Source organism: Camelina sativa, chromosome 16, assembly GCF_030686135.1.
Source record: "Camelina sativa cultivar CO46 ecotype springtype chromosome 16, ASM3068613v1".
NCBI classification, from domain to species: domain Eukaryota; kingdom Viridiplantae; phylum Streptophyta; class Magnoliopsida; order Brassicales; family Brassicaceae; genus Camelina; species Camelina sativa.
Window position 1 is genome coordinate 20738670 of NC_141895.1, and position 23642 is coordinate 20762311.

Consider the following 23642-nt stretch of genomic DNA (forward strand, 5'->3'; position numbering starts at 1 on the left):
TACAGCCTGACTATAAAGATTGGATATGTCATATGTGCATGGTGCCACAAATTGATTCGAAGAATAATATATTACATTGCTGATTCATCCGGGAATGTAACAAACATACTAAAAATAGTAATAAAGAAGTAAAACAAAAACAAACTAACAAAACTGTGTAATAAAGTAGTTTTTTAACAAAATTTATAATTTCATTTAGCAAAAGACTTGTCTCCTAACCGGTGGTCGGAAAGATTTGCTACCGTTACACTCCAAGTCTAGGACAATTACGGTACTCACGTGTCATTTTTTGACAAAGCTATGGGAGTATATGTTGACAAACAAACAAAAAAGGCTATGAGAATATACAAATATCTTGTATTAGTTTATTACAAATTGTCGAGTTACCCAACTACATCGTCAGCAACATATCTACTTTGATGGTGGAACCATTTATATATTTCCGAAGAAATCTAGTTAATCGCTGAAGTTGGATCTTCGACGTGTCAGATAATAAGTAATAGAAGATAAAAGTTGGATATTGTATTCTGTGATGATGTATGGGTTTCAGTTGTAGGCTTGTAGCAGGGATTACTACAAAACCAAGTCACACAACACATTTTTCTGACCAGTTTGCCTCTACAAAACCAATTAAACTCAAACGTACATGTATAGCTTCTTAATTTTTAGTATAAATCCTACCCGAATAAACCGCTTATTTCTTTATTTTATTTTATGGGAAACTTTACTAAAACTAATAAACTTTAATATTCATTAATATATTTTACACATTCGTAAAATAAATAAAAATCATCCGAAAATATATAAAACACATTGATTACACATATTCCACTAAATTATTTTGAAAATGTTACACAAGTGAAATGACTGGTTTGGTTCTTCCCCTACGTAGGTACATACACATACCAAAAAAAAAAGAAAAAAAACAAAAAAGAGAAAGCCAAATTGTTTGAGACAACGTTACGTGCGGTGGATACTCATATATAAAATTTATTATTTTATTACATAACGGTGCAAGCGTTGGGATTCTCGTCGCTGAATATTGATATGAAGTTGTCGTCTGGAGCTCCCGGCAAAGGCTGCAACTGGGACTGCTCAGACTTCCTAACAAAACCGGCCGGAGCTTTTTTGTCGTAAGTTCCGACTGCGTATGGATATGCAACCATGTTGTATGGAACGTACGGCCATATCTCGGCCTTTTTGCCTGTCCTCTCGACTCTCTTTAAGACCTTCTTCGGTTCCACGTACCCACTCACCGTCACTTTGTGTATCTTTCTGTTCACCTCCACCGATTTCGCCCCTGAAATTTTTCGAAAGAAACATGGGTTGTTAGTACACATGAAACGTATAGTGAGGTTTTAAGAAAAAATATTGAAGAATTTACAAAGAAAGACTACGAGCTAGGGATTCGAACCTTTCATGGAGGAAACCGCGTTCTTGACTCTGCGTTCGCAGCCATCACAGTCCATTTTCACCTTTATATTCACCGTCTGCCACAAAAAAAAAGGTTCATTAGCAATACGAAGAATTGATTAGGTCCTAGCTATATAAATGGATGAAAACATACTTTTTGAGATTTTGTTGGATCTTTCGTTTTTGTTTTTCTTAAGTTTTATGGAAAATAAAATCTAACTTTGTATACAAGAAACACACTAAAAACTCATTAATCAAAAGACTAAGAAACAATAAGAAGTTCAGAAGCAGTTTGAGTATATAGCAAAACGAAGTCGTTGTAAATATAAACCTGCATGACTTTACGCTTCCTCTTTCTTTTGGTGACTTGGAAGTAGTCGGAGATATAATCGGAGAGAGAATCAAGAGCTCCCATGTCTAAGTACGTACTCTCACCAAAAGACGACCAAAGTCGTAGATAGATATGCATATATTATGGACACGACTCGACCAAATTTATAGAAAGTATTTGGTGACAAAATGAACAAGTGTTATGCCGAGGATTTAGTACAACTAAATGTGTTTAATATTTTCATAAAGTGTTATTAGAGAGGTGTATATGTGGCCCTCTAATGATGTGATCCTCCAAATACACACGGTGGACAACGATGCCAATTTTTGGGTTACTTCACACGACTCGGACCTATTTATAATTTGTTACAAAATTCTATATTTTGTATTAATAAATTAAACAGAAGGCTGTACGTTAAAATCTTTTCTAAAAGATATAATTTATTCTTTTCTTAACAATGTCCGATGGATCGATTATAATAAAACAATGTCACGGGATTAGAGGTTTATCATCCCAATCACCTGATTCACCTCACAATTCACATGCGTCAAAGTTAATGCGTTGGTAATGGCAATTATGGTTGTGTCGATACTTCTTTTACCATCTAAGCCTTTCTTGTGGTTTTGTGTTTAAAATAAGGGTCTAATAGATCCCACAACTTAGTTTATGATTATTAATTTTGTATGCCTATAGATAGCTATATGATGTCGGTCTGTATATATATATATATAGTGTATGGCATAATTCATAAGTGTACTCGTGTATTGAAAAGTGAAAGCGACACGAGCCTTTCTAATTAGTTAACTCTTTTGTTACTTTGGAGTTTGTGGATAGGTACACGACCGGATGAATGATAGTAATAGGGTTTTATAGATAAACTACACAATCACACATTCAATTATTATGATTTTAGGTAAGAAATAGTGAAAGGAAATAGTAATTTCGGAAAAAATAGAAAGGAATGTAGCAATATAAAGGGGCAATGATTCGATGAGAAAAATATAGGGTGTGTGGGGGTCCGATTTTACGAAGTAGACAACTCAATCATGCTATTTATGAAGTCTATATGTAGTTTGAAATACTAAAGTCATAAGCCCCTCCACATCTTTTTTTGATTATTTGTCTTAATATTTTTTTTTTGTCTTTATACTTTCCACCCTATAAACTTCGTTGGCATTTTCTTCTCTTACACCCCAATTATCATATTCTTAGACCTCTTTTTTTTTTCCCCTCTTACAAAGTTATATACTTTTCTAAATTTCTCTTCTAAGCTACTCATATAGCTTTTTTTGGTTTAATTTCCAGGTGAGATATACTTTTTTATATATAATTCCAAACAGTATATTACAAATTTAAATGTACTGAGCTAACGTAAATGGTTTGGTTTACCATTATAATTTAGCTAAAGAGGGGTTAATTACGGATATAAAGTTAAGTCCATAAGAGGGTTGCATTGAAAGTCATTGACATATAAAATCTCAAGATTAATAAATCGTTAGCTGTTATATAGCACGCAGTAGCACTTATCATATCTTCACTTTTGAATTAAAGGTTACTAATCAAGGAAATTACATAAGCATTGATCAAAAGTATATGCATGTCCACATCCTCCATTTACAATATAACAATAATAATAATAACTGTTTTTACTATCATTAACTGTTTGTGAACAGAAAAAAAAATCATATAGCCCAATCAACTACTTTGACCATTCTTGTTAGTTTAATAACATAGACTTGTCGTCATTTGTCAGAACTTAATTCATACACCAAAACATCTCATCTTCTGGTAGTGTTTCAATATGGTGACTACATCATGTACAGATGAATACTCTTGTTAAATTTGATCGAGATTTAACAAACGTATGCTCTATTGACATGTCACTCGTGCTACACCAACGTTGACAAACTAACTTGGTGCAGAAACCATTGTAACGAAGCTACATAATAGAGATATATAGTAAAGACAGTTTATGACCATGTTGAACAACAAACAATCACCTGATCACGGTTCCTACAACTGTGTCCGTGTACTTTTGCTCTAGGAGAAACAATCTCTAACTGCTTAGGTCGCTGAAATTTTGGATAAATCTCATAGATCATAACAATTCAATAGTCCAAAGCTAAAACAAAATGCAGTACAAGAGATAAGTAAGAAGAGAAACCTAGCCAATTAACCCGTTTCAGCCAACGAGTTGTGTTTTCCTCAGCCTATCCATCTTCACAGCCAAATCCACAACTTTATCTTTACGGCCTTCATCCAGAAGCGTTTGTTTAAGACGGCTAAACATTTGTCCCGGTGGCCTGATACCCATACCCAACATCTCATTGAAATACTCACAAGCTTCATCTAACTTGTTCTCATGGCACATAGCTGTGATCAAACTCGAGAACATATGCATTCCAGGAAGAACACCTTTTCCTTTCATCTCATCCCAGATTTTAATCGCCATATCCAATCTCTCTTCGTTGCAGAACATCCTCACCATGATCTCATAAGTACTCACAGTCGGTTCACAACTCATCTTCTTGTAAACTTCATAGGCTTCTTTGGTCCGCTGCTTTCGAGTCAAATGATGAAGAATTATATCATAAGTTCGAGCATTTGGACCAATCCCTTTCAACCTCATCTCTTCCACGGTTTTGAATGCATCTTCCATTCGCTGTGACCAACAATAAGCTCCAACTAGTGCATTATAAGTAGGAGCTTCAAGAGGAAACCCTGAACTCTTTGATCTCTCGAAAAACTCAAGAGCATCATTCAACTTCCTCTCAGAGCCAAGTCCATTGATCAGACTGCAAAAAATGTGAGGACTTGGCTTACAATTCCTCTGTTCCATCTCATTGAAAAACCTAACAGCTTCATCATACTTCTTTGCCTTGCAATGCGCATTGATAATGATACCGTAAGTAACAACATCAGGTTCAAAACCTTCATCTCTCATCTCCCCATAAACCTCGTTAACCCTCAAAAGATTCAACTCCTGACCCCAACCTTCAAGTAAAATAGTATACGACTTAATATCAGGCTCAAACCTTTTCTTTTTAATTTTATCGAACACCTTCTGTGCATCCCCAACGTTTCTAGATTTGCTCAAAGTATCAAGCATTCGATTGAAATCACTTGATTCCATCTTAAACCCATACTCTTCCATCTTATGAAACGCATTTATAGCTTCTTTAACCTTCCTAGCTCTAGCGTAACGTCTAGAGATTAGCGCAAACGTGTCTTTGCTCAGAAGCTTCCTCTGTTTCATATCGTCTACTAAAGACCAAATTAGTTTGAATTGCTTGATCTTACCTAATGATTCGATCAATGCGTTGTAGCTCGAAGTAGTGTGCTTGAAACCCTTTTGATTCTCTGCCCATTTGAATACAGACAAAGCTAATACCCCAGCGTTGCTCAGCTTCTTCAGCACTTCTTCGATCAGAGCAGGCGAAAGCTTAACAGAAGCTTCGTTCAGTAAAACTTCAACGCTTGAATCTGAGAATTTGGTGAGAGTCTTGCAGATTTTATCGGCGTCTTGTGAAACATCATCAGGGGTTTCAACAGAAGAAGCGTGAATTGATCCGTAAAGCGTCAAGTTTGAAGCTTTATGAATCGATGCGAGACTCAAGCTCGGTGAGGAAGAAGAAGAGATTCTTAAGAAGTAGACACGGCGAGAGAGATTCACTCCGGCGAAGTGGAAGAGTCGAGAGAAGACCATTTGGGGGAAAGAGTTTAGATTTTTACTTAAAACCCTAAAGAAATAATCGAATTTGGTCGAGTACCATCAATGTAAAGATACAACAGAGGAACATAAACAAAAGTTCTCTCTAAGTGGCTTTAACAAAGGAATTACAAAATCTGGGAAAAGAGAAAAAGATCTCTCCTTTAATCTCTTCTCCTCGTATAGATACAGTAGCCACTGTGATCTTGTTGTTGCCCAAAGAATTAAACCTTACAGAGACTGAAAACAATGTAATCTCTCGTGTCGTGTGTCGTATAATGACTCCAAAAAGTCCAAAACCCCATTCTTTTCACTTCACTTGCATTGGTTGGATTGTGAATTCAAATCATCAAGAAAATTCGTTATTGTTTCGTCTAGCTTCTTAGCTTGAGGTCCAGATTTGACTATGTTGACTTCATCCCATTCCGAGCAAGGATCTGTCCACCAGCTACTGTGGCTCGAGCACCAAGCGCCGGGTGTGACTCGGTAACGTCCGCGTTTTAGTATCTCTCTATCGACCATGTCGAGTACTGGATCGTCTTTCTTGAACTGCCGGGCGAAAGCCGCTCCGCTTTGAGCCATTTGATCGAAATCAGAGACGCTGAGGAAATGTGGTTCCATTTTTGGTGGACTGTCCCATATCATGTACCGTAAGTCCCCGTTGACTGTCGTGTTACTGAACTCTGGCGCGTTGCAGATCACCGTGTGGAAGTAGCATTCTTCTGAGAGAATGACGTTGTTAAAATACATGAGGAGGGTTCTTGGTAAATTGTCCCAACCGAAGATGCAGTATTCTAGGAAAGATCTGCTTAGTACAATCCAAGGAGAGCCTGCAGTGTGATATCACAAACCAGCAAACATAATTTGGTTTAGAATGAAACTGTATACATACAAGGAACTTAGCCATAACTAGTATTATTATTAGCTATTTGCCTGTAAAGACTTTGAATGCATCTGGTGTTGGTCGTTTCTCAGTAGCTGTGAAGAGCTGAGTTCTTCTAGCTAAGTAAAGTGCTGGATCAACAACAATAGGCTTGATCCTCTGTGATCTACAGAAAGATCCATCATCATCATTTTCATCCCCACACACATACAAGTAAAACGAATTAATAAAATAGAGACTGGCTTTACTTACTCTTTCCAAGCAAGGTCACTAGTGTGATCAATGAAATTGAGGCTTCTATTCACGGAGGCAAACACATGAGACAAGTCTGAGAGAGGAAAAAAATGTTAGAAATCCAGGTCAGATGAAGACAAAAACAGAAGCAGTGGAGCAATAAAGTTCTAAAGCAGATAAATTTTGCCATAAAGGGATCAGTATCATCAATGAAAGTGATTACATTTCCACTTTATTTCCAGAAAAATATAAAATAGATCATGAACACTGTAATACGCCACCAGAGACCAAACATAACAAGCTCAAAGATTGGTAAAAACAAAGATCTAGAGCGCAAATGAATCACAGACAAACCCAAGACTCCTACTCCAATTAAAGCAAATTGTCAACTTTTAGATATAAATAGAAAGAAACAAAATTATTTTAACATACCATCTTGAGTAATGAGAGGATAATCCAAGGCACTAAGCTCAATAAACCAATTCCAAGTACGATCAAGCTTAAGAAGAATAGAAACAGCGTGAAGAGTAGCAGCAGTCTTAGAAGCACCATTATCAGACAAACGATCAACTTTCCCCAAAACATCAACATTCCCAAAAGCATTCACAGCAGGCACAGATTTCAAATCAGAGAGAAGAGCTAGCCTCTCAGCATCGGTAGCTTCAGCACCGAGGTGGAGAAGGTACCGGTTCCTTGGATGATAAACCGCGAGCAATAACCTAAAGATCCGGTCATTATCACCACGACCACCGGTTATGTAATAAGCAAAAGCAGGTGGGTAATGAGGTCCGTGACGGATTGAAGAAGGGAATGGTTTAGAAGTGAAAGCAGAGATTGAGTAGAGTAAGAGAAGGAACACTGATAGGAACACTACAGAGAAGAGAGTGAAAAGCCATTTCTTTTCAGCTCCCATTGTTTGTTTTGTTTGCTTTTTTTTTTAAAGTTCCCTTCTTCCTCTTTAATCACACCTTCAAATCTGGCTCCGATTGAGCATATATACCGATTCACAGATCAAATCTGTGGAGTTTACAGCTCATATATGGATCTTTTATAATAAGGAAGATGAGATCTCGGGAAGAGTGAGATCGAACATAGATTGGGATCAGACTTAACGAGATCTCAAGAATCAGAGAGGGAAGAGAGAGAGAGTGAGAATAAAAGGTTAGGGTTTGAGAGACGTAACAAAAAAAAAAAGATTTGGACTTTGGAGGCTCTGAAGAAGACAATGATTCTTTCTCAGGTACAAATTTCGATCTTCCGACTCAACACAACAAGTCGGTTGGGAAATAAACTCCATTGTTAACAGTAATTGCCATCTCTCTTACACCACTCGAACGTTTAGCGCGTCTCTTCCACGCTCCTTGATGAAGATGTGAAGCGTGCTCTTCACGCGGTTGGTAAAGAGAGTGATAATAAAGGGTACGAGAGGTGTGTTAGAGTGGTTAATCAGTCGAGGATAGAGATTTACTTTACTAATTAATTTTTAATTAAAGACTGGACAGTGTAGACAAGGACAACCTTAATACAACTACACAAGATTCTGCCTGAAATAGTAACTGGACCATATCTATGATTTATATTTTGCTACTTCAGAAATTTTTTACCGTTTTGGATCTTTCAAACCAAAATTATTGAGGCAGTAAGTCTTAAATATGGAAATATTGTCTGATACCAAAGTTTGGAGCTGTTGTTGTTTTTTGTTACACGGAGTTGACTTCATCATCATCGTCACTACCTCCACTTCCACGGCTACTGCTTCCGCTGCTACTCTGGCCGCCACTGCCGCTTCCGCTGCTTACACTTTTGCTACGACCATCGCTGTCACTTCCGCTGCTGCTTCCACTGCTACTGCTTGAGCTTGAGGTTTGACCCTTTTGTTCCTGGTTCACTTGTGCTCTTAGTGCTTCTGCTGCGTTAAGACCCTTTTCTCCTTCACCTCCGCTATCGTCATCCACATCTGCAATCTCTTCTTCCGTGATGCTAAGCTGCTTGTTTAAGTTTTCCACATATTCTCCACCATCAGCATTCTCTTTCTCTACGTTCTCGTTCTCTGGTGTGAATGAGCCGAATATTTCAACCATATCAATCCCGTGATGCTCGTCTCCATCATCGTTCTTGTCCTCAACTGGAGAGATAGCAGTTACGTTTCCAGCTACAGCAGGTTCAACTGCAACCACTTTTTGTGTTAGATGTTAAAGCTGCTACAATAATTCTTATAGTAAAACATGCAAACACCAGATATAGCAGTTACTGTTAATATTAAACTTGACTCAAGATTCTAATATTCCTGCCTAGACTCCATTGATTATATTGAACCTATACAGAACCAAGCAGTCATAGCGGCAATGACGATTAATAAAAATTACTTTGTAAGGCACTACTGTTCTGGAAGGCACTTTAGTTTCTTACTAGCAACCTAACTCAACCAACCATCTGTGCCTAACTGTGGCTGGTTGAGAAAGAGACCAAGTTTGTCTTGTTTCAAGACAAGTTTTGTTCAATTTATGCAGTGTATCCTAGATTCCTGTGATCCGATCTACGAAAAAAATATCTAGCAACAAGAAGGGACTAGAGATGCTAAATCATATGAGAATATTCCTGCAACAAAGTTCTAACCTGAGTTCTCTGACTTCCCAATTTCGATTCTTTCCACCTCAACCTGCAGAAATTGCAGAAAATGAAAACTAAAGCCAGTAGTAGCAACATTTTATACCACCAAGCCTTCAATAAATCCATAACTTGAACACAATCAAATAGGATCAAAGACAAGTACAAAGGCATTTGGGAACTCACAGCTACATCAGGACGCAAACTTCTATTCACTTGCGGAGATCTAGCAGCACGACCAACAGGAGATAACCGATGCTCGACAAACGCTGCAGCCTGAGAAGCCGCAGCAGATTCGCCAGGTGTCCTGACATGCCGCAGCTGCTTGACAGCCCGATGCATTCTCTCCAAACGAAACTTCTCCCCATCAAAAAACAAAACCGCATCGTTTTCTTTGTAATCCTCACTGCTACCTTCAAACGTCACCTTGGGTCTACCAGGTTGATTATTCTGAAACTCAACTGAAACTCTGTTATCTTTCTTCTTGTGCAAAGTCCCTGACCTGTTCTTGTCAATAGAAGCAGGTTTGAATTCATCTGCAATTACAAATAAAGATCAAATCTTACTTACCTGAACTATTTGAATCATCTGATATAAAAGTGTTCCAATTTGGTCGAATCAACCCAAAATATACGAAAATCACAAAATTGGGGAAACTCACATCGCAAAGTGCAAAACTTATGGGAAGAATCATCTTTGGCAGAGGAACCCAAGACAAGATCATACCATTGATCTGTCTTTGGAGCGGTACTAGGCTCATCACTGGAGTGATTCGACATCTTTTGGAGGACAGAATCGATCAACGATTTTGATCAAGGCGAATCCATCATCATCAAGATCGAAAAATCAACTCGATTGCGGAGGACCCAGCCAGAAGTGTCGTCTCGCTGCTGCTGCTGCTCACGTAGGGTTTTTGCTGATTTTTAGGGCAAGAGAAGTTTCGAATCCGGGGATCAGAAAATTTTGGATCCGATACCCGCCGGTATATGCTTTTTATTCTTCTTAACCACTTATATACGAACGCGTGTCAGTAGTATCTCTGCTATAGGGTTCCACGTGGATCTGTTTGGTTTGTGGCAGCTATTTTATTCCCCACGTGAGTTAAGTGTTTTACTCAAGCCAAGCGTTCCCTTTTCTTCCGTGTTTAAAGTACCGCGGTACGATCATACGGTCCGGTTTTAAACATTCAACCGGAGATAACCGATTATCAAATAGCAATGGAGGTTAATGGGTCTAGTATTGGGCTTCGTTTTTTTGTCTTGTGTTGTCGCTAGCCCAATAATGACTCATCTTCGACACAGAGGTTTATCTTCTTCTCTCTTCTTCCGATGTGATTAAAGAAAAGAAAATATCCAAATCAAGAAGACAAGAAGAAACTTCAAGAATCAAAATTATTGCAATCATATGGTGCATCTATCTGTTCTAGCAATCTTGTCGTTTTCCTCAGTGACATGTTCCATGTGAAGAAGCTCCAGGTGTACTTCTGAGTTCTGTCGTATGATTTTAACCCTTCCCAAACATCTTCTTGAATCTTGATTGTGGACTAATCAAATTTTTAGGTCCTGATTCAAAATCGTCACTACTGTATCTCAACATCCTCTTGGGTTTTAGTTTAATCCCAAGTTTGGTCATCTTCTTTGGTTTTTTTTTCAATCGTTGACTTCAGAGTGAGATCAAGATGTCAGGTTTCTCCAGTGAATTATCATCGGGGGGAAATGTTAATACTAGGACTATGGATATTCTCAGTGGTATTGTGCCTTTGATGAAGCTTATCTGTTTAACCGTAATAGGTCTGCTTCTTGCTCATCCCAAGACTCAATTAGTCCCTAGAGCCACGTTTAGGCTATTGAGCAAGCTTGTGTTTGCATTGTTCTTGCCTTGTTTGATCTTTACTGAGCTTGGGGAAAGCATTACCTTGAATAACATTGTTCGTTGGTGGTTTATACCGGTCAATGTGTTACTTAGTGCGGTCATAGGGTCTTTCATAGGATACTTGGTTGTCCTCATATGTCGACCTCCTCCAGAGTTCACTAGATTTACGATTGTTATGACTGCTTTTGGAAATACTGGGAATCTCTTGTTAGCTATCGTTAGCTCTGTCTGTCACACAAAGAGCAACCCTTTTGGACCAAGTTGCCACTCGAGAGGGGTTTCATATGTATCGTTTGCGCAATGGGTTGCTGTGATACTTGTGTATACTGTTGTGTATCACATGATGGAACCGCCTTTGGAGTATTATGAGGTTGTTGATGAAGAAGGGGTTGAGATAGAGGAGATCAATGTCGAGAATCATGATGTTAGTAGGCCTCTTCTAGTGGAAGCTGAATGGCCAGGGATTGAGGACAACGAGACAGAACACTGTAAGACCCCTTTCATTGCCAGGGTGTTCAACAGCATATCTAGTGTCTCCCAAGCTTCTTTGCCTGAAATTAATCTCGGGGGAGAAACGGGAGGAGAGAGTCCCAGCCCGAGGTCTCTTCAGTGTTTGGCTGAGCCGAGAGTAATGAGGAGAATAAGAGTCGTGGCTGAACAGACTCCAGTGAAACACATACTCCAACCTCCAACCATCGCATCCCTATTAGCTATCATTATCGGATCAGTGCCTCAGCTGAAGAGTGTTGTCTTTGGGTACGATGCTCCGCTTTCTTTCATCACAGATAGTTTGAATATAATGGCGAGCGCGATGGTTCCATCTGTGATGCTTGTCCTTGGTGGTATGCTCTCTGAAGGACCAAAAGAATCAACTCTTGGGTTACGTACTACGATAGGGATAAGTGTTGCAAGACTCCTGGTGCTTCCTATAGTGGGAATAGGGGTTGTAATGTCAGCTGATAAACTTGGTCTCATTTCCGCAGCAGATCCAATGTTCAAGTTTGTGCTTCTTTTGCAGTATTCGACTCCGAGTGCCATTTTACTTGGAGCCATCGCGAGTCTAAGGGGTTACGCGGTGACAGAGGCCTCGGCGCTTCTATTTTGGCAGCACATCTTTGCTCTGTTGTCTCTTACGTTCTATATTGTCATCTTCTTCAAACTCACCGTTGATAACACTATCCAAGGTATGCCATAAATCAAAGTATAAAAAAACAGAAGAATTCAACCCTGTTTGTAAAAGAATGTGGTGTTATCATATACATTGCGTGCTGGTGAATAATAAACTCTTTTTGATGATGGTCTGATAAATTCAATGTTTAAGAAGGTTTTGTACCAAAATTGGCATGAACCGTGCACTTGCATGATCTTAATTCCTGGCGTAAATCATCATCTTTAAATTAGAGCATCATCGTATTCACATGGTTTTAGTCTATTAGATGAGATATGCATACACGGAACAGTGACATTTGTTAATAGTATACTACAAATGTAAGAACAAAAGAAATCAAAAGATACGGACCGTCATCATATTCATATCCAATGGTGGGGAAAGGCTGCTGTCGAGAGAGATGCTCATGGTGGGATTGGAATATTCGTGCACCTCATCGAAAAAAAAACGTGTTATTTTCTTGGAATGTGAATCTCATACTAGTACAATTATTTTACCAAGATCCGATTACAATATGTGATTTGCAACATAATTACCTTAAGATATTATTTTAAATAGGTTAGTCTAAATTTATAGCTAATTTAACATGTGTAAAAATCAAATTCAAATACTTATTATGATATCTATAAATTTAGACTTAACCTATTTAAAATGTTTTTACTATTTGTCTAATAAGAACCGTCAAATACGAATACGATTCTTCTTTTTAAGAGTCTCACAGATTTGTGCATTCGAATCACACAAACAAAGTAGTGTACAAAATGGGTTCTGCGTTCGATCCCAATGTCACGACCACCGAAGAACCCGCCATCGTCGACTCGCCGCCGCTCTCAAACCTCACGCAAGAAGAACTCAAGAGAATCGCCGGATACAAGGCCGTCGAATTCGTCGAATCTGGAATGGTCATCGGTCTCGGGACTGGCTCAACCGCTAAATACGCCGTGGCTCGTATCAGCGAACTTCTCCGGGAAGGAAAACTCAAGGATATAATCGGAATCCCTACTTCAACCACAACTCACCAGCAGGCGGTGTCGCTGGGGATTCCATTATCCGATCTAGATTCGCACCCAGTCGTAGATCTATCGATTGATGGCGCCGACGAAGTCGATCCTGCTCTGAATCTGGTGAAAGGACGCGGCGGATCGTTGCTTAGGGAGAAGATGATTGAAGGAGCGTCTAAAAAGTTCGTTGTGATTGTCGACGAATCGAAGCTCGTCAAGTACATCGGAGGAAGCGGACTCGCCGTACCGGTGGAGGTTGTTCCGTTTTGCTGCGATTTCACAAGGGGGAAACTCGAGGAGCTTTTTAAGGGAGCGGGATGTAAAGCGAAGCTTAGGATGAAGATGGGATCTAACGGCGGAGATGCGGCGCCGGCTGTGACGGATAATGGGAATTACGTGGTGGATTTGTATCTGGAGAGAGATATCGGAGATTTAGAGGCGGCGAGTAAGGAGATACTGAGGTTTCCCGGAGTAGTGGAGCATGGGATGTTTCTGGGGATGGCGACTACGTTGATCGTCGCCGGAAAATTCGGTGTTACCGTCAAGGATAGGTTTGGGTAAAAGGGTCATTTTCGAAAATTAGGGTTTATGGTTTGATTTTGGTTTTTTGATTCTCTCTTTGGTTCTGTAAACGGTAAACCCTTTTTTTCTATTGGCTTAGAACTTTGACTTATTTTTTTTGTAGAACTTTGACCTTTTGTGTACTGTTAAGTGTTTACAACAAACGTTGCCCCGGACCTTATAATATTTACAAAATTGTCTCGGAACTTTTTTCATTCTACAGAAAGAGCTAGAAGATGTTACGATTTTATAAATAGTGTCCCAGAACTTCTTCTCTATACAAAATGACCCCATACTTTTGATACTAGAAGTACAATAAAACCTCAATAAATTAATAAGTCAGTACCTTTGCCAAAAAAAAAAATTAATAAGTCAGTACCACAAAAGTTTATTAAATTATAGAATTTCCATTTATTAATAAATTATTAATTATTAATTTATGAAGAGATTTTTATATTTTCATAATTTTAAATACTTTTCTTAAAATAAGATTTATAATTCATATTTTTATAGAATTTCTTTAATATATAATTTCGGCTATCGTAATTTATATGTTAATAGTTTACTATATTATCCAAGTGAAAATGATAAATATTTAGAAGTTCAGAGTTTAGAATAAGTTGTTGTTACTATCTTTCATGATGAAATCCAAAAATATATTGCAATATTTTTAGAAACAATTAAACGTAAAGAAACTATCGCGTCTTAGACGCTCTATAATTTTTGAGCTCCGATAAGAATGAAATTTCAAGAATAGGCAAACAACAATAGAATCATATTTCACTAAAAAAATATATTATTATTAATTTATGATATTTACGAGACTATATTTTTATAAATATTTCAAAAAAAATATTATCTTATTATTTTATCGAATTTTGTCGTTTTTATACCGGTCCAGTTCGGGACCGAATAAAAATATTAATTTATAGTAAGTATTAATTTATGGAGGTTATAGTGTATAACTATTTTCTAGAACTCCCCTGCATTTGATGTATTTGTATAATGTCCCGAAAGTTTTAATATTTACCGACCCTGGCGGTCTGGCCCAAAATGTTTGAGTTTGTGTCAATTTGTAAAAGTATCCATATCTTAAGTTCCAGTTCTCCCAAGTCCTAACTAATCTCTTATATATTAAAAGAGAAGCATTCTCACACAAAATGCTAACGTGTCGCACTCACAGAGCTTTAAACACTATCCCATATATATTAAAACATAAGCATTCTTGAGGAAAAGCTGATGTGTCGTCGCCAGAGAGCTTTGTGTCCAATTTATTACTTGCCCTTAATATTCTATAATATTACATAAAATTGTCATTGCTATTCAATTTACTTATATACATAAGATTTTGTTCCTATAAATTCTAAAATTAGTAAATATTATTTAAATATTAATAAATATTATCCCCTGCATGTTTTCGAAATTATTTTCAAAACCTATATATTATAATATAATGAAAAAATTATAACATGAGATGTAAAAAATATATATTTAAATCATATTTTCAAAAATATAAATAATATTATTTCTTATTGCTTAAAATTTTTTGACACAAAAAATTGAAATTAATTTTGAATAATAAATATTGGAAAATCTTTAGAAAACAATCTGATGGCATCTTAAATTTATCTTAAACTATAAAATATTTAAACTTATGCAAATCCTAATTTTTTTGTTTTCCATATAGAAAATTTCTGATATATAAAACCAACATATATTAAAGATTCCTTAATTTCAATATTATTTCTTAAAAATTTCGAGAGACGTGTTTTTGTTGATAAAAAAATATTATATCTCTTATGGAGTATGGCTACCGAGACAGGTTTAATCCGCTTAAGAATTTAAGTCATCCGTTTCGAGAAGTTTTTATCTTCTTAATGGTTTTTATCCGTTTCATAATTTACAAGTTTTATATAATTCTGATTAATCACTAATTCAGTAAACGTTAGATTCGGGTATGTTGTTTTGTGAATCTTAATATTATGCTAAAACCTTAATTATTTAAAAAAAATCACAGAATCAAACCAAACTAATTTAAATTTGAACTGTAAATGATTTAACAAATAATTATATCTATAAATATAACTTTACGTGTACATAATATATTACAAAGTACAAACCTTATAGTAAGCACAGTTTTTTAAATCAATCACGCATATAAGTGCGATCCGTACCTAGTATAATATTGTTATCGAGTCATCCTAATCGCAAAATAGTGAAAACAATATCTTAGTAAAATCCGGGTTAGAAATCATATTATCAGGTTTAATTGACGTACAATAGTAATTTCGATAAAAAAAAATAGATATAAAATTTTGTTTTGTTTGGTTGTTTTTAAAAAACCAAAAAAAAACACATATGAAAATCAGATAAAAGTATGGGATGAGAAAAAGCCACCCAACAACAACAAAAAGAACTACAAACAAAAGTGGCTAGTTATATAATGGGCCTTCCTTCATAAGACTAACGGGTATTCAATGATAAAATCACTTACAAGTTGCATCGAATACAATTTGACAACAATGTCGGCAGCTAGATCTCGTCAAGAAGGGCATATTTTGCTCAAGAGCTTTTTTTTGTGTGTTAAGTTTCGGATATTAATTTCACTATAGCATATATACTTAAAGTTGTAAGAAAACCAGTTCATACGTAAAGAAAACAATATATTAACAAATTATCGTAATCTTGCCGTTTATTCGACTAGTCAAGTGACTTGACTCAAGTTTTGAGTTTAGATAGACAAGATATCATGAGAAATATATTAGGCCCTTTTCAAATATCAAATGGAAGAATAAATACCACGTCATGGGTTTATTTTGTCACAAAGCAAGAAAGTTGCATTCCCTAATAAAGAAATAATTCATACAATTTGGCTCACATGAAACTCTCACATGCTTTCCTCACGCATTTGAACCATATTGACTCTACCAAATAACCCACTCAAATGGCATGTTAATATGAATCACAACCAAACCAATAATGAATTGAAAATTAAACAAAATTAGAGTTCAGGATCTTAGTTTAATGTTAGAAAATTATAACTTTTCATATAAGATATACACTTGTTTTGTTTTTTTTGATTAAAATATAAAGTAGAGACGTATGTCAAATACCAAACCCCACCCATAGTGCTTTAGGTACAAAAATTGTTATCAGCTTTTTTGTTATATAGCTCTTTGATAGTTTTAAAATATCCAAAAATAGTTTCATAAGAAAACAAAGGCATTATTAGAGTGAACATTTTAATTGTTTAATTGCCGACGTCAAAAGGAAAGAAAATAATAGTAATAAAAAAGGTTTGATTTCCGTCACTGTCTTGAAAATATATTGCCGTCACTAAGGAAGAGTCTAAAAAAGTCTTGAGATCCCATACCCCTAACCGCAAGTTATCCTAGTAAAATTCAAAGTCTTAAAAGCCAACGTCCAAAAGCAAATACTATTAATTATTTAACAATATACAAACACCAACAATGACTTTTTTCGTGTAAAAATGTCTTGGAAACAAATCATGTATGAACATTCTCAGTTACGTAACGTAACTTTTGAAGACAACCTAAAATACCAAAATACTCATGTTAGATGTGACATAGAACACAATCCATGTGATTTATATAACGTGTACTAAACCCAATTTAATCAAGTTTTACATAAAATTAGGTACTTCAGATGAATTGTGTGGTCACAAAACAATGCATGATTATGAAATTAATACAATTTCTAACCCAAAAAACAAAAAAACGCTAAAGAGAGAGCAAAAAAACAAAACACATGAGAATACAATAATGGTCAAAATCCAATCAATGAACCGTCACGATTAAAGGTCCACACGTGGCTACAGAACAAACAGCCACTAAAGACACGGAGACTGAAGGAGGGGGACGCCACAACTCACGTTACGTTAACATAAGATTTAGATCCATCGAGTCATGTCACCAAAAATTTAATTCCTGAAACAACCCATGCCATTAACAGAATAAGAACGAAATCATCATTAATTGTTGCTAAAAAAAAAAAAAAAAAACAAAATCTTCTTAATTATCATTATTTAATTTTTATTAGTAAGATACAAAATCTGATTTCTCCTTATCATATAAACAAACCCAAAATATGCTACCAAATTAGTACCGAAACAAATCCTAATCTAGCCATAGTTTGTTATACAACAACTAGGAAAAAAATCCATAAAATCTTGACTATCAAAAACAAAGGAGTGCGTGTGAAAAAGCGTATAAATAAAGTTAATTAAAGTGTGAAAACAAGAAAAGTGGTAAAGGACAAAAGAGAGAGTAAAGGTGCCTAATAAAGCACTCTTCTTCTTTTTCTCTTTCTTAGCTCAAAGCGTGAGAGAGAGAGAGACACACAGCGTAAGCGCGGGTGATAAAGATAAATCTCATCTCCGCACCCGCGTTCTCAGAGCTTCTTCTTCAACAATGGCGGCTTCTCCGATCTGATTTCGCTATATCTCTCTCTCATGCCTCGAACGAACTCGTTTCCATCCCCCGGCGTTTTCATCCACCAGTGACTAAGGAAAGAAGAAGAAGATGATGAACTTCTTTATTATCCTTTCCGTCGTCGTTTTTGTTTCTGTCGGTTCCGTTGATTCATCTTCCTCACAGTCACAGGATCCTCTCAAACTCATATTAGGTTTCTCTCCTTCTCCTCCTCTCTCGATTTTGTTTGTTGCACGCTGATGCGAATTTTTTTTTTTTTTTTTTTCGAAGTTTCTGGGATTTGTAGTATATTCTCTCGGTTCCAGAATTAACAATATGTGAATGCTTCTTCTGTTTGTTAAACGATCCGCTAAAATCCGAAATTAGTCGCTTCGTATACTGAAATTGTGAATGAGTATATACTGAATGATGTGATTTTGTTTTCGTGCTGCAAAATTTTCAGGTTCACCTAATTTTGGATGGAAAGGTGGAATCTCGTTAGCACCAGGACCTTCATCATCTGATGATGTAGTCTCTGATTACCTCGTCTTAGCAGCTCATAGAACCAAGAGGCCTGACATTCTCAGAGCTTTTAAGCCTTACCTTGGCGGCTGGAACATCACTAATAATCACTATTGGGCTGTAAGTCTTTTGTGATCATGATCATCTCCAATTTGTTATCATCAGTTCTATGATCTGTTTTGTAATGGCTATTTGTTTGTTTGTTTGCAGTCTGTTGGATTTACAGGTGCTCCTGGTTTCATTCTAGCTGTTATCTGGCTCTTGTCTTTTGGCTCTCTTCTTGTTGTGTATCATTGCTTCAAATGGAGAGTTTGTGATAAATCCAAAGGATCTTCATTCGATTCAAGAAGAATCTGTTTCATTTTGTTGATAGTGTTTACTTGTGTTGCAGCGTAATTATCTCAACTCAACTCTTCCCCCCTCATTCGTTTTTGTTGGTTCTCCGTCATTTGTTTCTGAGATTGGAAACTTTTTTTTTTGTTTTTTTTGGCAGGGTTGGATGTATTCTTTTATCTGTTGGACAGGATAAGTTTCATACTGAAGCTATACATACTCTTAAGTATGTAGTGAATCAATCAGACTACACTGTGGAGATCCTCCACAATGTGACTCAATATCTGTCGCTTGCGAAAACGATCAACGTTACAGCGATTTCTATTCCGTCGAATGTAATGGATGAGATTGACAAGTTGAATGTCAATCTGAACACTGCAGCAGTAACACTGGAAGAGAAAACAACAGATAATGCTGCTAAGATTGAGACAGTTTTCTATGCTGTGTAAGTTGCCCTGTATTGTGTATTGTGGAGCTGAATGGTCCTAATTTATAGATTAACAGGGGAAACAGTGTTAATACTAACTCTGTTTATGTACATATTCAGGCGATCAGCTTTGATCACGGTCGCTACTGTGATGCTCATCCTTTCTTTTCTAGGTTTATGTAAGTCCAGTTGATGTTTTATATGTTTCTTTGGTTATTCGCTTTTGAATCTCTGTGACATTAAATTGACTTTAACTTTTTATCTGTTATTTTCGTTATTACAGTGCTCTCTGTCCTCCGCCACCAACATGTTGTTCATATGTGAGCCCTTTAAACTCTCATTTTTCTTTGATTTCTAGTGGTTTAAGATAAATAGAAACCTGACTGATGGGGATGTATATGATGATAGATTCGTGGTGAGCGGGTGGATACTGGTGGCTGTGACATTTGTTCTCTGTGGAGTCTTTCTGATCTTAAACAAGTAAGTTTTTTCCTGTTCAATTGTTTGTTTTCCCTTGCCTTATTAAGTAGAGACTCACAGGTGGAGTTAACTGAATGTAATTTTTTTGGTGTCCAGTGCAATTTCAGATACGTGTGTAGCCATGAAGGAATGGGTTGATCATCCACACGCAGAAACAGCTCTCAGCAGCATCCTCCCATGCGTTGATGAGCAAACAACAAACCAGACTCTTGCGCAGAGTAAAGTTGTCATCAACAGCATCGTCACCGTTGTAAACACTTTTGTGTATGCCGTTGCCAATACAAACCCATCTCCAGGTCAAGACCGTTATTACAATCAGTCTGGACCTCCCATGCCTCCTTTGTGCATCCCATTTGATGGAAACATGGAAGATCGCCAGTGCTCGCCTTGGGAGTTGTCGGTAGAAAATGCATCATCGGTACTATCAAACTCATCTATCTTTGTATATCTTGAACAAAACACCACCAGGTCTAAGACATGTCTTAATAAACTTCTTTTTTTCAGGTCTGGGAGAGTTACATATGCGAGGTTACACAATCCGGAATCTGCACCACCGTGGGGAGAATAACACCTTCCACCTTTGGACAGTTGGTAGCAGCTGTGAATGAGAGCTACGCTCTTGAGCATTACACGCCTCCGTTGCTTAGCTTCCGAGATTGCAACTTTGTTAGGGATACATTTATGAGTATTACCTCAGATTACTGTAAACCATTGGAGCGTAATCTGAGGATTGTGAACGCAGGACTCGCACTGATCTCCGTGGGAGTGTTACTATGCCTGGTGCTATGGATATTCTATGCAAACCGCCCCCAAAGGGAGGAAGTGTTTGCGGATCCACACCCCCAAATAAAAGACGGTAGCTTTGGTAATGGCTTGGGTAATCATCATCATCACTCAGATGACGAAACTAAGATTTCTGTAGAATGCGTATAGTATAAACAGGTATAGCTATAGTAGATAGAAGCAGATATTGTATTTCATAAAGATATGAAAAAGAACAATAAAAACATTTTGTAGCCTTCATGTTACATTAGAAGAAGAGGAAGAGACTAGAAGTGAAGCGAAGTTTCACTTTCTGGCTTTTGTTTTCAGAATGATTCAGACACAAACTCATCATGAATGATCCATTACAAGCAGAGAAGAGGTTTTAAAATGTGTTGGTAGCAAGAGCCATGAGATTAAACGGTCTGATCTGGTTTTTGTTTCCATTCCACAAAGCTTTTGACATGAGATGGTAAGTGCGCTCTGTGGGATGATAAAAATCCCAAAACAAAAACTCATCTGGGTTATTGCAAATCTTGTATCCTTCTCTTCCACACTGCACCAATCCACCCAGTGTCCCGTTCCCACAACACGCGTTTGATATATCCGTAAACCCTTTAACAAAACCATGATTTAGCTTTCGGATTGAAAAGTTTCAAAGATAGAATTCAATTAGTAAAATTGATTACCGTAACGAGCAGGGAAGGTTTGGAATCTGTGAGTGATACCATACACAGCTCCAAACACAGCAATGACTCCAGGGTACTTAGTAGGGATTATGTTCACTATATCTTCAAGTCTTGTATTATACATCTTGGCCATAACATTCATCTTTCCAAAGCATTTATTGGTTGGTGCATTAGGAAGCATGGCTCTTGCAGGGACACAGCCCACAGGACCTAAGGAGAAGAGAGCTATACGGCGTGCACCAAGTTTGTAGATCTGATCAATCGTTTTGTTCACTTGGTCTAACATTGAGTTCACATAGGCGTCTGGAGAAAGTGTAGGAGTTTGGAATGGAAGGAAGTAATTGAAGATGTCGTTGGAACCAGTCTCCAACAAGAAGAGAGATTCTTCGATTATAGATTTATCGATATGGTTTTGCTCTACAAGTGTCTGAAATTGCTGAAGCTGGATTTGGATCGGTGTCACGCCCTACATTTCATATGTGTGATTAACAAGTGATATATGAGACACAAACATTTTATTCGGTATAAGCGAGATCGTTACCATGAATTTGTTGGTATCAAACAAGAGACCACTACCAGCACTGGCAAAGTTAATGCCATTTGAAGGGAATTTTGATGATGTTCCGTTCAAGATTTGATACTGCAATTCCAAGAATGGTTTCTGTAACGGAAGGCGTACATATTCAGCTGCAATTAACGAGTCAAGAAAAAGAGAAAAAGTTAGGGTGCCTTGCGTAAGAAGAAATCTTCAAAAAAGAGGATGAGATGATTTGTTACAGATGAAGTCAGCGACAGTTCTTCCGTTGGTGAACCTCCCAGTGGGACGGTGGAAGAAGGAAGAACCGTAAGGAGGAAAATCAGCCTGAGCGGTGCAGTTTTTGATGTAATGGTTGTTTCCGGCGTCGAAGATGGAATCACCGAAGGTGAAGATGGCTGGAACGGTGGAAGAAGACTTGGCCAGAGCCACCGGAGAGGCTAGGAGGAGGGAAGCGAGGAGGAAGATGAGTAAGTCCATTGAACAACGAACAAGTAGATATGTGACAAATGAAACTGTAGAGACTATATACATTATATTTATTATTTATATATATCGAGATTGAGGTATATAAAACCGAAACGGAAGGCAAGAGCATTGTTCATGTTTCTGCACTTTCTCTTCGGTGTGATTAAAGTTTTCAACTTCCTAATTTCCCGCTTCTTACTACATCGTTAAATCCCCTGCAAAGGATGAATATTTGGAGAGAAAAGTAAAAAAAGAGGCCCATACGAGATTCAGCCCAAATCACTCTTTTTATAAACCAAATTAAATTTTTTTCCACAAAAATTGCTAGAATTATCGTGGTTCTTTTCAAAAATTGGAAGAATGAATATATATATTTTTATGAATATTAATTTTAATTTCCTGCTTGATTTTATCATTTTAATTCTTAATTTTTTGATTTATTAATTATAATATGAGTATTAGAACAAATTCCTGCTTGACTTTATCATGTTAATTCTTAAATTTTCAATTTATTATTTATGATAATTCCTGACATTTTACTATTTTTGTCCGAAATAGCAACACAGCATGATAATCTTTAATTTAACTCATATCTAGGACAGAACTAATTTTCTACTAACGTTATTCGTCTCCTTAATTCTATAAAATGGATATGAGACTTTATCTTTTTCACCTCAAAAGTTAAAAATAGACACTAGAAAATAATATTTTTGCTTGGAATTTTGTTCAGTTTTTGTTCATATCATTTATACATTTATTGGTATGTTTGGATTTGATGATGTTTCTTAAATTCATATAATTATGTAAAATTATAAAAGAAAAAAATATATAAATAAATATCAAAAATTAAAATGATATATGATTTTCGACTAATGCTTGCAATTACATATATTCATGTTTTTTTACCACTACAAATATATAATAATTTGAATTAGATACAAACCTGATGACATTATTTACCAAATGGTTTAATACGTCATAAGTCATAGCTGAATGTTGATGATAAATACTAAGGAAAATTTGATGATTAGTAAATTTATAGCTCACATTAGTATCTATCGTAATCTTTTGTATATAACTAATCCTACTATAAAGTGGAAGGAAATAAAGATACTAGCTTTACTTAACATCTTCTACTTCTTTGATTGATACATTTGTGTGAAATACAAGATAAAAAATATGATCATGAACCGTCTTTTAGTCTAGATTACTAAGTC

The 23642-nt window shown here is 36.6% G+C and overlaps 8 protein-coding genes across 8 annotated transcripts; 3 read left to right on the plus strand and 5 right to left on the minus strand.

The window, feature by feature from the left end:
• Positions 1–779: 779 nt before the first annotated feature.
• On the minus strand, positions 780–2197 carry LOC104750951 (heavy metal-associated isoprenylated plant protein 20). The gene is made up of 3 exons (XM_010472809.3): positions 1745–2197; positions 1415–1490; positions 780–1300 (listed from the first exon to the last, which is right to left on the minus strand). The coding sequence occupies exons 1-3, from the start codon at positions 1880–1882 to the stop codon at positions 1002–1004; spliced, it is 513 nt and encodes a 170-aa protein (XP_010471111.1). The 5' UTR covers positions 1883–2197; the 3' UTR covers positions 780–1001.
• Positions 2198–3808: 1611 nt separating this feature from the next.
• On the minus strand, positions 3809–5450 carry LOC104750953 (pentatricopeptide repeat-containing protein At1g71060, mitochondrial). Its single transcript, XM_010472811.2, has one exon. The coding sequence runs from the start codon at positions 5448–5450 to the stop codon at positions 3927–3929; it is 1524 nt and encodes a 507-aa protein (XP_010471113.1). The 3' UTR covers positions 3809–3926.
• A 19-nt stretch (positions 5451–5469) lies between these two features.
• On the minus strand, positions 5470–8059 carry LOC104750952 (beta-glucuronosyltransferase GlcAT14A). The gene is made up of 4 exons (XM_010472810.3): positions 7003–8059; positions 6589–6664; positions 6387–6502; positions 5470–6283 (listed from the first exon to the last, which is right to left on the minus strand). Exons 1-4 carry the CDS (start codon positions 7481–7483, stop codon positions 5769–5771), a joined length of 1188 nt encoding a protein of 395 aa, XP_010471112.1. The 5' UTR covers positions 7484–8059; the 3' UTR covers positions 5470–5768.
• On the minus strand, positions 8034–10456 carry LOC104750954 (uncharacterized). The gene is made up of 4 exons (XM_010472812.3): positions 9839–10456; positions 9364–9713; positions 9187–9229; positions 8034–8737 (listed from the first exon to the last, which is right to left on the minus strand). The coding sequence occupies exons 1-4, from the start codon at positions 9954–9956 to the stop codon at positions 8271–8273; spliced, it is 978 nt and encodes a 325-aa protein (XP_010471114.1). The 5' UTR covers positions 9957–10456; the 3' UTR covers positions 8034–8270.
• Positions 10457–10855: 399 nt separating this feature from the next.
• LOC104750955 (protein PIN-LIKES 2) lies at positions 10856–12387 on the plus strand. The gene has a single exon (XM_010472813.2). It carries the CDS (start codon positions 10856–10858, stop codon positions 12242–12244), a length of 1389 nt encoding a protein of 462 aa, XP_010471115.1. The 3' UTR covers positions 12245–12387.
• A 181-nt stretch (positions 12388–12568) lies between these two features.
• LOC104750956 (putative ribose-5-phosphate isomerase 1) lies at positions 12569–13985 on the plus strand. The gene has a single exon (XM_010472814.3). The coding sequence runs from the start codon at positions 12979–12981 to the stop codon at positions 13777–13779; it is 801 nt and encodes a 266-aa protein (XP_010471116.1). The 5' UTR covers positions 12569–12978; the 3' UTR covers positions 13780–13985.
• A 4008-nt stretch (positions 13986–17993) lies between these two features.
• On the plus strand, positions 17994–21062 carry LOC104753766 (uncharacterized). Its single transcript, XM_087492052.1, has 9 exons — positions 17994–18423; positions 18673–18851; positions 18942–19123; positions 19225–19509; positions 19612–19670; positions 19775–19811; positions 19900–19971; positions 20068–20389; positions 20476–21062. The coding sequence occupies exons 1-9, from the start codon at positions 18321–18323 to the stop codon at positions 20902–20904; spliced, it is 1668 nt and encodes a 555-aa protein (XP_087348178.1). The 5' UTR covers positions 17994–18320; the 3' UTR covers positions 20905–21062.
• On the minus strand, positions 20926–22525 carry LOC104750958 (GDSL esterase/lipase 6-like). The gene is made up of 4 exons (XM_010472815.3): positions 22200–22525; positions 21964–22109; positions 21423–21888; positions 20926–21348 (listed from the first exon to the last, which is right to left on the minus strand). Exons 1-4 carry the CDS (start codon positions 22489–22491, stop codon positions 21119–21121), a joined length of 1134 nt encoding a protein of 377 aa, XP_010471117.2. The 5' UTR covers positions 22492–22525; the 3' UTR covers positions 20926–21118.
• Between the last annotated feature and the right edge of the window lie 1117 nt (positions 22526–23642).

Coding starts and splice junctions, on each gene's coding strand:
- LOC104750954 (XM_010472812.3), bottom strand. CDS start 9,956: ATGTCGAATCACTCCAGTGATGAGCCTAGTACCGCTCCAAAGACAGAT. Junction 9,714..9,838: donor TAAGTTTTGCACTTTGCGAT/GTGAGTTTCCCC, acceptor TTGTAATTGCAG/ATGAATTCAAACCTGCTTCT. Junction 9,230..9,363: donor GTTTGCGTCCTGATGTAGCT/GTGAGTTCCCAA, acceptor CAATTTCTGCAG/GTTGAGGTGGAAAGAATCGA.
- LOC104753766 (XM_087492052.1), top strand. CDS start 18,321: ATGATGAACTTCTTTATTATCCTTTCCGTCGTCGTTTTTGTTTCTGTC. Junction 19,510..19,611: donor GAGACAGTTTTCTATGCTGT/GTAAGTTGCCCT, acceptor GTACATATTCAG/GCGATCAGCTTTGATCACGG. Junction 19,671..19,774: donor CCTTTCTTTTCTAGGTTTAT/GTAAGTCCAGTT, acceptor TCGTTATTACAG/TGCTCTCTGTCCTCCGCCAC.
- LOC104750958 (XM_010472815.3), bottom strand. CDS start 22,491: ATGTATATAGTCTCTACAGTTTCATTTGTCACATATCTACTTGTTCGT. Junction 21,889..21,963: donor TTGATACCAACAAATTCATG/GTAACGATCTCG, acceptor TATGAAATGTAG/GGCGTGACACCGATCCAAAT. Junction 21,349..21,422: donor AACCTTCCCTGCTCGTTACG/GTAATCAATTTT, acceptor GTTTTGTTAAAG/GGTTTACGGATATATCAAAC.
- LOC104750952 (XM_010472810.3), bottom strand. CDS start 7,483: ATGGGAGCTGAAAAGAAATGGCTTTTCACTCTCTTCTCTGTAGTGTTC. Junction 6,503..6,588: donor AGTGACCTTGCTTGGAAAGA/GTAAGTAAAGCC, acceptor ATCTTTCTGTAG/ATCACAGAGGATCAAGCCTA. Junction 6,284..6,386: donor TGCATTCAAAGTCTTTACAG/GCAAATAGCTAA, acceptor ATCACACTGCAG/GCTCTCCTTGGATTGTACTA.
- LOC104750956 (XM_010472814.3), top strand. CDS start 12,979: ATGGGTTCTGCGTTCGATCCCAATGTCACGACCACCGAAGAACCCGCC.
- LOC104750951 (XM_010472809.3), bottom strand. CDS start 1,882: ATGCATATCTATCTACGACTTTGGTCGTCTTTTGGTGAGAGTACGTAC. Junction 1,491..1,744: donor GGAAGCGTAAAGTCATGCAG/GTTTATATTTAC, acceptor TTTTTGTGGCAG/ACGGTGAATATAAAGGTGAA. Junction 1,301..1,414: donor CGCGGTTTCCTCCATGAAAG/GTTCGAATCCCT, acceptor GAAAAATTTCAG/GGGCGAAATCGGTGGAGGTG.
- LOC104750955 (XM_010472813.2), top strand. CDS start 10,856: ATGTCAGGTTTCTCCAGTGAATTATCATCGGGGGGAAATGTTAATACT.
- LOC104750953 (XM_010472811.2), bottom strand. CDS start 5,450: ATGGTCTTCTCTCGACTCTTCCACTTCGCCGGAGTGAATCTCTCTCGC.